Source organism: Nicotiana tabacum, chromosome 24, assembly GCF_000715075.1.
Source record: "Nicotiana tabacum cultivar K326 chromosome 24, ASM71507v2, whole genome shotgun sequence".
In the NCBI taxonomy this organism is placed as follows: Eukaryota; Viridiplantae; Streptophyta; class Magnoliopsida; order Solanales; family Solanaceae; genus Nicotiana; species Nicotiana tabacum.
In genome coordinates this window covers 75,834,276-75,845,598 of record NC_134103.1, presented here as the reverse complement: position 1 = coordinate 75,845,598, position 11,323 = coordinate 75,834,276, and the positions used below count along the sequence as shown (strand labels likewise).

General features: G+C 35.4%; 1 protein-coding gene across 2 annotated transcripts; it reads left to right on the top strand.

Annotated features, from left to right (window-relative positions):
• The first annotated feature begins 6,501 nt into the window (after positions 1-6,501).
• LOC107807369 (amino acid permease 4-like) lies at positions 6,502-11,078 on the top strand. Of its 2 annotated transcripts, XM_016631728.2 has the most exons (9): positions 6,502-6,565; positions 6,661-6,796; positions 7,315-7,548; positions 7,814-7,907; positions 8,165-8,379; positions 8,864-9,021; positions 9,233-9,460; positions 9,840-10,215; positions 10,770-11,078. In XM_016631728.2, exons 1-9 carry the CDS (start codon positions 6,518-6,520, stop codon positions 10,784-10,786), a joined length of 1,506 nt encoding a protein of 501 aa, XP_016487214.1. In that variant the 5' UTR covers positions 6,502-6,517; the 3' UTR covers positions 10,787-11,078. The 2 variants fall into 2 exon arrangements, with proteins under 2 accessions (XP_016487214.1, XP_016487213.1); XM_016631727.2 differs by lacking the exon at positions 10,770-11,078 and having other exon boundaries at positions 9,840-10,573.
• The last annotated feature ends 245 nt before the right edge of the window (positions 11,079-11,323 follow it).

Below are 11,323 nucleotides of genomic sequence, written 5' to 3'. Positions count from 1 at the left end.
TTAAATATGTTAACTACAAAAGACTTACTATAACACAATTTTCACCTCTATCATTTTGACAGGGCAGCACTGTCTTTTAAGTGGTGATGAATATTGAATATCATTATTAACATAAAATTATTAGTATATAAAGGTGAGGTTTCGTTTGTTAGATACTTTCCTGACATAATGATTTTATTCTTATCCGTCTTATTATATGTTTATATCTAAAGTATAGTGATCTTATTCCACTTTCGTTTGATTCCCATTATCTCACTTGATGTAACTAATTTCATCACAATTAATACTATAAGTGAAAATTATTGATTTCTTGTTAATTAAGGTGAATGAAGCTCTTAAAGATAGAGCTAATACCTAACGATAATGCTTACGCTTTTTTGGCTACTATTCTATTTATATGCAAGACTCTTGACCATAGGTTAAAAAAAGTTGCAGCAAGGAACTCAAAGAATCAAAAAAATCTTACCCAAACTATATATCAATAAAGGATTTAAATTATATAGCGACAAAAAACTTCGTACATTATCATGTCACCCAAGGAATATTTTATGGACGCTTATATAGGAAGCATGGAAAATTAATTTAGGCAAAGATCACTTTTAGCCCGAGGCGAAAACTATTTACATTCGGTAGCTATAAAAGTGTATAAAATTTATATATTTTTTTGTATACAACATACAAAAATGTACAAAATCTACAAAAAAAGTTACAATTTCGGCTATTATTTTGAGAGAGACCATACAATGTTATTTTTTCAATTAATTTAAATTTGGACGGAGACACGACTCAATCTAATTGGAACATAAAGATCTACGTACAATGTAATTGTATTTTAACATAATGTTACTCCTTGTATTTGTTGTGATTAAAAGATTAGTGAGGGAAATGGAGGGAAGAAAGTGGAGGGAAAGTGAACTCCCTTTTGCTTTGGAAAGTGTAAGTGTCCCTCATTGGTGGTAGAAAAAAAATTGAATGTGCTTATATTGAGAAAACACTTCTCTTGGTGTTAAAAGGGTTGAAAAGAAAGTAAGTCTCGCGCCGTCGTCATCGTCGCTCGGCTTCGTCTTTAGATTGGATAACAATCTTAAGGAAATTAGTTTATATATTATAATCTGTATTATGTTTTTGGAGATTAAAACTTGTGTGGCTTTCTACTCCTTCTGAATTTTTTCTATTCTGATTTGAAGAAATAAAAACTTCATCGGAGTATTAAAATTTAGAAACGATTTGAAGAACATAAAAACTTCATCGTTTTCTGTGAAACAGTATATAAAAACTTCGATTTTTATTTATTAAACTTACTGTTTATCATTAATTACAGTACTGTTTATTGTATTGATAGCCTCGTCAAGCCGAACTGCTGCGCTACCGACCGAGAAACCGAGAAAAGTTTCTAGAACCAACTTCAAAGGATGGCAACAAAGGGTGTTCTTCTGGCTTACTACACTTAGTATGCAGAAATTCACCAGTGAAGAACCTCTAGTGTCTGCTGCGGACATGCCAGACAATGAGAAATTTATGATTGTTGAAGTGTGAAAACAGTCTGATTTTCTTTGCAAAGGCTACATCCTAATTGCTTTGGAGGATGACTTGTACAATATCTACAGTACTATGAAAATTTCGAAAGAATTATGGGACGAACTTGAGAAGAAGTACAAGACTGAAGATACATGCTTGGAAAAGTTTGTTGTTGCCAAGTTTCTAGACTATAAAATGATAGACAACAAAACTGTTGGAACGCAAGTTCAAGAGCTTCAACTTATTTTTCACGACCTTATTGCTGAAGGTATGGTAGTGAATGAAGCATTTTAAGTAGTTGCAATGATTGAAAAATTACCTCATTCGTAGAGAGATTTCAAAAACTATCTTAAGTACAAGCGCAAAGAAATGAAGTTGGAAGATCTTGTGATTCGTCTCAAGATTGAGGAACACAACAAAACAGTCGAGAAGAAGTCTCGTAGAAATTCAACAATTATGGGAGCTAATATCATTGAAGAGACTGCTCCAAAAAGTAAGAAGAGGAAGAGGTCTTCTGGACAGATTAAGGAGCAGAACAAGAAGAAATTTAAGGGCAACTATTACAATTGTGAAAAAGCTGGTCACAAAGCCCCTGATTGTCGTCTCCCGAAAATGGATAAGAAAAAGGGACAGGCCAATTCACACTGACATTTGTGATATGAAATTGACACCATCTTGAGGTGGGAAAAAGTATTATAACTTTTATTGTACTCGATATTGTTATGTTTATTTTCTTAATAGTAAGGATAAAACAATTGAAGCATTTAAGCAATACAAGGATGAATTGGAGAATCAATTGAATAAAAAGATTAAAATGATTAGAAGTGATAGGGGTGGAAAATATGAATCTCCGTTTGCAGAAATATGTACGGAATATGGAATTATCTATCAAATTATTATCCCATACACACCTCAATCCAATGGAATTGCGGAAAGGAAAAATCGAATATTAAAGGAAATGATGAATTCGTTATTAATAAGTTCCGGATTACCGCAGAGTTTGTGGGGGGAAGCTATCCTTATAGCTAACCGAATACTCAACAGAGTACCCAATAACAAAACACAATCTATTCCATATGAAAAATGAAAAAAAAAAAAAAATTAACTTGAAATATTTCAAGGTATGGGGGTGTCTAGCAAGGTACAAGTACCTTTACCCAAAAGGGTAAAAATCGGACAAAAAAATATGAATTGTGTTTTCATTGAATATGCTACAAACAGTAAAGCATGTCGGTTTTTGGTTCATAAATCTGATAATCCTGAAATTCATGTTAATATGGTAATTGAATCAGATAATGTTGAATTCTTTGAAAGCATCTATCTGTATAAAACTGAATGTGAGTCGTTATGTGAAAGATCTAAACGACCACGGGAAGAACCAAAGGAAAATACTCCAAGTGAAGAAGATCCAAGGCGTAGCAAATGTCAAAGAACATCTACTTCCTTTGGACTAGATTTTGTGACATTCTTGCTTGAAAATGAGCCTCAAACTTTCAAAACAGCTATGTCATCTTCTGATTCAGCATTTTGAAAAGCGGCAGTCAATAGTGAGATTCAATAAATTTTGGATAACCATACATGGGAATTAGTTGATCTTCCTCCAGGAAATAAGCCTTTAGGTTCGAAATGGATCTTTAAACGGAAAATAAAAGTTGATGGCACTATTGACAAATATAAGGCAAGACTTGTTGTCAAAGGTTGTAGACAAAAGGAATGCCTTAATTACTTTGACACTTACTCGCCAGTAACGAGGATAACATCTATTAGGGTATTAGTGGCACCGACGACCGTGTATGGTCTTGAAATCCATCAAATGGATGTAAAATAACTTTCTTAAAGGAAAAATTGGAGGAAGAGATTTACATGGAACAACGTGAGGATTTTGTGGTTCCGGGTAAAGAAAAAAAAGTGTACAAACTGGTGAAGTCGCTTTATGGACTTAAACAAGCACCCAAACAATGGCATGTCAAATTTGACCAAACAATATTGGCAAGTGGGTTTAAAATCAACGAGTGTGACAAATGCATTTACATTAAAAATACTCCAGGTCATGAAGTCATTGTTTGTTTATATGTTGATGACATGTTGATAATGAGCAAAAATATGGCAGATATAAATACTACAAAGCATATGTTGGTTAGCAAATTCGACATGAAAGACTTATGAGTTGCTGATGTGATCTTAGGAATCAGAATTCACAAGACTTCACAAGGTCTAGAATTATCACAGTTTCACTACATTGAAAAAGTACTTGACAAGTTCAAGCATTTGGATTTCAAGATTGCCAAGACTCCAATTGACATGAGTTATGCACTTCAAAAGAATGAAGTTGAAAGTGACTCACAACTGGACTATGCAAAAATATTGGAAAGTTTGATGTATATCATGAATTGTACGTGACCAGATATAGCATGTGCTATTAGCAAACTGAGGCGGTTTACAAGTAATCCCAATCAAATACATTGGATGGCAATGAAACGAGTTTTGGGGTATCTGAAACATACCCAAAATTATGCTTTGTATTATAACAAATATCCCTCTGTGATCGAGAGATATAGTGATGCAAATTGGATCACCGGATCATCTGAAGTTAATCCACGAGTGAATATGTTTTCACAATTGGGGGTAGAACAGTGTCTTGGAAATCATCAAAACAAACATGCATCGCCCGTTCTACAATGGAATGTGAATTCATAGCTTTAGACAAGGACGGTGAAGAAGTTGAATGGCTCCGAAATTTCTTGAAAGATATTCCATTTTCGCCCAAACCTTTGGCACCTATATATATACATTGTAATAGTCAAGCGACAATAGGCAGGGCAGGGAGCGTTATGTATAACAAAAAATATCGTCACATACGACGGAGATACAATACCGTTAGACAACTACTCTCTAGTGGTGTTATCACGATTGACTGAGTAAAGTCAAGAGATAACGTGTCAGATCCACTTACAAAAGGCCTATCTAGAGAGGCAGTTGAAAGATCATCAAAGGGAATGGGGTTAAGGTCTAGGACAAGTCATCATGACGGTAACTCTACCTAGCAGACTGGAGATCCCACGAGCTAGGTTCAAAGAGATCAAACAAAGTTATGAATGACTGTTCAATATTGTCAAATAACTCAACCCATTCTCGTGATGAAGACAATGTTCAGAAATCAGGGTAAAGCATTAAGGCTTTTTGATGAGTCAATAAAGCTTAAACTTTTTAATGATTTGCTAAGTGTGGAAGGAAGTGACCAGATAGTGTATCTATAGGATTACACGTTTAGAAATCACCTATGTGAGTGTGAAGTGTAAGCCGCTTCAAGGGGAATGAAAGTAAAGGCCTATTCTCTAAGCACTCATGAAACCAGGCGGTGTTCATGGTTGAAACAAACACAACTATGAGAACCATAGATGGTTAAGGGTTGATTGTGTGACTTATGTTGTCTAGGTATACAACAAAGCTCGACGGTTTAAAGATATCAAATTTACCGATTAACTGAGTATATCCAATATAAGTGCACTACAGAAAGTTCAAAAGGAAACCTACTTATCCAGATGCAATTAATCCTTGCATGTAAATCACATACTCGTTCGTATATTCCTTTGTCTTATAGCCATTCCCCATTCATATGGGGATTGTTGGGATTAAAAGATTGGTGAATGGGAAATGGAGGGAAGAAAGTGGAGGAAAAGTGAGCTCCCTTTTGCTTTAGAAAGAGCAAGTATCCATCATTGGTAGTTGAAAGAAAAGTGAATGCGCTTATATTGAGAAAGCACTTCTCTCGGTATTAAATGGGTTGGAAAGAAAGTAAGCCTCGCGCCGTCATCGTCGCTCACTCGGTCGGCTCGGCTTTGTCTTCGTCTTTGGCTTCGGATTCGGTCAAAGATCGATTGATGGTATTAAAAGATTGGTGAATGGAAAATAGAGGAAAAGAAAGTGGAGGCAAAGTGAGCTCCCTTTTCCTTTGGAAAGAGCAAGTGTCCCTCATTGGTGGTGAAAAAAAGAAGTAAATGTGCTTATATTGAGAAAGCACTTCTCTTGGTATTAAATGGGTTGGAAATAAAGTAAGCCTCGCGCTGTCGTCGTTGCTCGCTCGGCTCGGCTTCAGCTTCAGTCAAAGATCGATTGATTGATTATGGAGGGAAGAAAGTGGAGAGAAAGTGAGCTCCCTTTTCCTTTGGAAAAAGCAAGTGTCCCTCATTGGTGGTGAAAAGAAAAGTGAATGTGCTTATATTGAGAAAATACTTCTCTTGGTGTTAAATGAGTTGGAAAGAAAGTAAGTCTCGCGCCGTCGTCATTGTCGCTCGCTCGGCTTCGGCTTCAGCTTTATTCGGTCAAAGATCGATTGATTGATTAATCTTTTTAGACAAAATTTCTTTCAATTATTTAATTAATTAACAAAAATTCAACCCGAAATAACTCAGGACCCGCGACGCAACCCGGTCCGTTTCTTCCCGAAATATTTCAAACGGGCCAGAAAATGGCTTTAAATATGCCTTGATCCCAGAATCTTTCCTTACAAAATTCTTTGATCCTCCTCTTCTTCTTCTTCTACACAAAATTTCCAGTGTATTTTACAACCATTGAGTGGTTCGAAGTTCATCAGAGTTTTTGGTACCAATACACTGGTGAGTTAAATTGTTCTATCCTGGGAGGATAATATTCCAACACCTCGGGTATTTGAGAGGAATAAATTTTTTAAGGACACACTGTGCATTCAGTGGGCTCAATTTATTCCGAAATTATTATCAAATATTATCTCGACATTCTATTGCTGCTAACTTTCTGTTTCTGTTTTCTGTTTTATTATTTATTATAGTAAATACTGAGCAAATAACAACTTATACCTATTTTCCAGCATAATATAGAATGGTGTACACTTTTCTTTTGGTTCGTATCACTAGCTATGCTTGTTACTCTTTATAAATACATGCAAAGTTATTTACATCGTTTAATATTAATTAATTCTAGTTTTCCTTCCGGAAGAAAAAACTCAGTTTATACCAGCAATATGTTGCCAAGGAGTCGAACTCTTCCTGCCAGAATAAACCATGGTGAAGTGAGTAATTATAATACAATTAAGAATTTAACTTTCTGCATTTTTTATCTCAAGAATTCTTACATTCTTCTCCCTCTTCTCAAAATATATCCTAGGTAGAAGAAAGGCATGATGTTAAGCACTATTTCCAAGTGGATGTCCAACCGAAACATCAAAAGGAAACTGAGCCAATAAACATTCAAACCAACTACTCCAAATGCTTTGATGATGATGGCCGTTTAAAGAGAACAGGTAAACTTCTTTAAATAATATTAATTACATTTGTTGTATTCTTCTTGTGAAGGAGCCTTGGCCGGAGCAACGGTAAATTTGTCTCCGTGTGACCTATAGGTCACCGATTCGAGCCGCGGAAACAACAATGCTTGGATTAGGGTAAGGTGTCTACATCAACACCCTTGATATACGACCCTTTCCCGAACCTGGTGTGAACATGAAATACCTTGTGAATCGGGCTGCACTTTTAAATTACATTTGGTGCCACAAGTCACCAAACATCAAGAACACAAATAAGTACTTTAACAAATACAAAATTAATTTATTCTTCAACTCCTATTAAATTGGAAATCTATTCTCAAACCATGGTTAAATATGTTCCAATCTAGTGGGGGTAAAAAAAAAGAGGTTTCTCCTTAAGCTGTAGATCTGCGATATCGATATTGTTTTCAGGTTACTAATCTCATTTATTATAAACAGATGTGTGGATTATTTTTTAATTAGGTGATCTGATAGTATAAAAATTTATATTGCAGGAACTTTCTGGACTGCAACATCACATATAATCACAGCTGTTATTGGTTCAGGAGTCCTCTCATTAGCATGGGCAATAGGACAACTTGGTTGGGTAGCAGGACCTGCTGTAATGATCCTTTTTGCTTTTGTCATTTTATATACTTCAAATCTTCTGTCTCAATGCTACAGAACTGGAGATCCTGCCAATGGCCCTAGGAATCACACATATACGGAGGCTGTCAAGGGAATATTAGGTTAGTTAAATCAATGAATGTATCTCGTTTGTTATTTCTGTCGACTATCACATCTAAAAACTTAAGCTGTTATAAATGACGTACTTTTAATTACTCTACTTAACTATACATTTGAAACTAAGACCTCTTGCCTACTCTGATACCATATTTAATTGTGTGACCATATTATCCATAAGCTTAAATTGTTAGAGAAAACTTTAATAATTACTTAATTATAAGCCTTCAACAACGTGCTGATGCTGAAGTTGTTTAAATTTTTTATTAGGAGGGAAGAAAGTGAAAGTGTGTGGATTGATTCAGTACTTGAACTTGTTTGGCGTGGCTATTGGATACACCATTGCTGCATCAGTCAGTATGTTGTAAGTATTGATGTTTTCAAACAAAGTTTAACTTCTAATCATTCTTCTTTAAAAGTTACACTATCAGGTCACCTAAAAGATAACTATAGATGGTTATCTTTTATTACATGAAAAATAAAGCAAATCTTCTATTACAATAAGTTAAAATTAATACATTGATAGTGTAAAAAAAATATTACGCTATCAGCTTGTATAAGTTAAATCCTTTTAAAACATGTTATAGTCCGGCACTCAATTAGTAATCTTTGATTTCACAGGGCAATAAAAAGGTCAAATTGTTTCCACAAGAGTCACAGGAGAGATCCTTGCCATATGTCTAGTAATGGATATATGATAGCATTTGGTGTCATTGAAATCTTGTTCTCTCAGATCCCTGATTTTGATCAAGTGTGGTGGCTCTCTATTGTTGCTGCAATTATGTCCTTCACATACTCTACTGTTGGTCTTGTTCTTGGAATTGCTAAAGTTGCTGGTTAAGTCCTTTTATGCTTATTTACATTTCTTTATTTCAATATTTTTGCATAATATTGGCATGAGATGATTTGAATGGGATATTATAGTCAGTGATAGAAGGAGAGCCTTGGCGTAACTGTTAAAGTTGCTGCCATGTGACCAGGAGGTCACAGGTTCGAGCCGTGGAAACAGTCTCTTGCAGAAATGCATGATAATGTTGCGTACAATAGACCCCTATGGTCTGTCCCTTCTCCGGACCCGCGCATAGCGGGAGCTTAGTACACCGGACTGCCCTTTAATATGGTCAGCGATGATTCATATAGCCGACCTCAACTTGTTTGAGATTGAGGCGAAGTTGTTATGGTTGTATTTCAATACTTTTGCATATTAGTGTCAGGCAAGTAGAAACTTTAGGAACATGCACACAATTGACAAGGCATAGCTAGGCTTCACTGTATAAGCTAAAGAAAGACTTACCCTTTTCTTTCTTTTGTCTATAACAGAAAATAAAAGCTTCAAAGGGAGCCTTACTGGAATTAGTATTGGTACTGTAACATATGTTGGAACTGTAACTTCCACTCAAAAATTATGGAGGAGTTTGCAAGCTCTAGGGGCAATTGCCTTTGCATATTCTTTCTCCATCATACTTATTGAGATTCAGGTAAACCATATCTGCACAAACATTTACTTCATCTGGTCAGTAAAAGGGCAACCTGGTACACTAAGCTCCCGCTATGTACGGGGTCCGGGAAAGGGCTGGATCACAAGGATCTATTGTACGCAGTCTTATCCTGCATTTCTGCAAGAGGCTGTTTCCACATCTTGAACCTGTGACCTCCTGGTTCGTCGTTTTTGAATATCTCCTCCTGCAGGATACAATCAAATCTCCTCCTGCAGAACATAAAACAATGAAGAAAGCCAGTATGCTGAGCATCGGCGTCACGACTATTTTTTATTTACTCTGTGGATGTATGGGCTATGCTGCTTTTGGAGATGATGCTCCAGGAAATCTCCTCACTGGTTTTGGATTTTTCGATCCATATTGGTTGCTCGACATAGCAAATGCAGCTATTGTCATTCACCTTATTGGTGCTTATCAGGTAAACAGCTCATTAACACACTAATACACAAACAGTTAAATTGAAGGGATAATTACTTTTTTGGGTCGCGGGCAAATGTATATTTTTTGTATATCAAGTATAAATTGACATAAAATATACATTAATATACATAGAATATACATATCATACACATTACCAGTGTGTATATTTTATAAATTTGGACTACTGCCGGTAATTATTTTGGGCGCCTGGGCCAAAAATGGAAAAAGTCCTAAATTTAATCGTCAAAGATTTGGAGTGCTGCTGTCCTAAGATCAAATTATTTCGTGGATTGAATCTCACTTGACTGTTCTAGGATTACAAATGTTTCTTCAATTGTACTAGAAACAGAATTTTGAGTTCATAGGAACTACTGCAGGTATATTGTCAACCTCTCTTTGCATTTGTGGAGAAATGGAGCGCGAAAAAATGGTCTAACAGCAATTTTGTAACAGCAGAACATGGCATTCGTATCCCTTTATTTGGTGTTTACCAGCTTAACTTCTTTCGTGTAATATGGAGGACGATTTTTGTAATATTAACAACGATCATAGCGATGCTTTTGCCATTCTTTAATGACGTTGTTGGATTACTAGGAGCGTTGGGATTTTGGCCACTGACTGTATATTTCCCAATAGAAATGTATATTAAGCAAAAGAAGATTGGAAGATGGACAAACCAATGGATAGGACTTCAAATGCTAAGCGCAGCTTGTTTATTTGTGTCTATAGCTGCAGCAGTTGGTTCTATAGCAGGTGTTGTTCTTGATCTCAAAACTTATAAACCTTTCAACACTACGTACTAAAGGGATTTCAATTGAAAGAGGAAAGAAATGCTCAAGATTCTCATTATACAAGGAAAACTGAAAAAATCAAAGGCATATGTTGGTTTAGCTGTCAAAGAAGACACATAATTATATCTGTTTTTCAAACATCATTTTTTTTATAACAGCAGTTGAGTGAAAAATTGTATCCGGTGGTGTATTAATTAAATGGAAAAAGGTGAAAACTGCCCATGAACTATTAGCCAAGCGCTAAATATACCCTCCATCCACCTATCGATCGAAAAGCACCCCAACGTTATCTTTTGGGCTCATTTTTGCCTTATGACTGACAGTCAACTTGAATTAATTTTTTTTATTTAAACTTTCACGTGTTATTTTATTACTGGTCCAATTCAATTAAATAAATAAAAAATATCCAAAATGCCCCTAAACTATTGGCCAAGATTAAATATAGCCTCCGTCCATCTATCGGCTAAATATACTCAATCTTTTCGGCTATTAATATGCGACTTTGTTGGTGTATAGGTCAAAATTTACCCTAGAATATTTAGGGCGATATAACACTATGGAAAGGATTGGTCGAGGTCGACCAGGAAGCATTTTTTTTGAGGTTCGTGGTTGAGATGTCAACAATGGTCGAGATCAAGCACCATTAGCAGAGCTGTAATGGCTAGTTTTCAAAATAGGATATTAAGGAGAATATACTAGTGAGTATTCTCTACACTTGTACTATTAGGATATGTTGGGGTATGTCTCATATATATATAGGAAAAGAGATAGTAATGTAGGGCATGTGATATTCATTTGTAAGAACACACTTTGATAAAAAGATTCCTTCTCTTACCAAGAGACAAACAACATCTTTTTATCAAGATTCATGTCTACATTATTCCATACTTCCCACCATATCCGAGGATAATTCGAACATTTAATGATTTGTCTGTCATTCATAATTATCAGAAGAAATAATATCTTTCTTCTCTTTTATTGGGTGAATCTTTTCTTTATTTATCCAAATACCATTTATTATTGTTCATTGCTATTTATTGTTCATTGCTATTTATTGCTCATTTATTATT

Coding starts and splice junctions, on each gene's coding strand:
- LOC107807369 (XM_016631727.2), top strand. CDS start 6,518: ATGTTGCCAAGGAGTCGAACTCTTCCTGCCAGAATAAACCATGGTGAA. Junction 7,908..8,164: donor GCTGCATCAGTCAGTATGTT/GTAAGTATTGAT, acceptor TTGATTTCACAG/GGCAATAAAAAGGTCAAATT. Junction 8,380..8,863: donor TGGAATTGCTAAAGTTGCTG/GTTAAGTCCTTT, acceptor TGTCTATAACAG/AAAATAAAAGCTTCAAAGGG.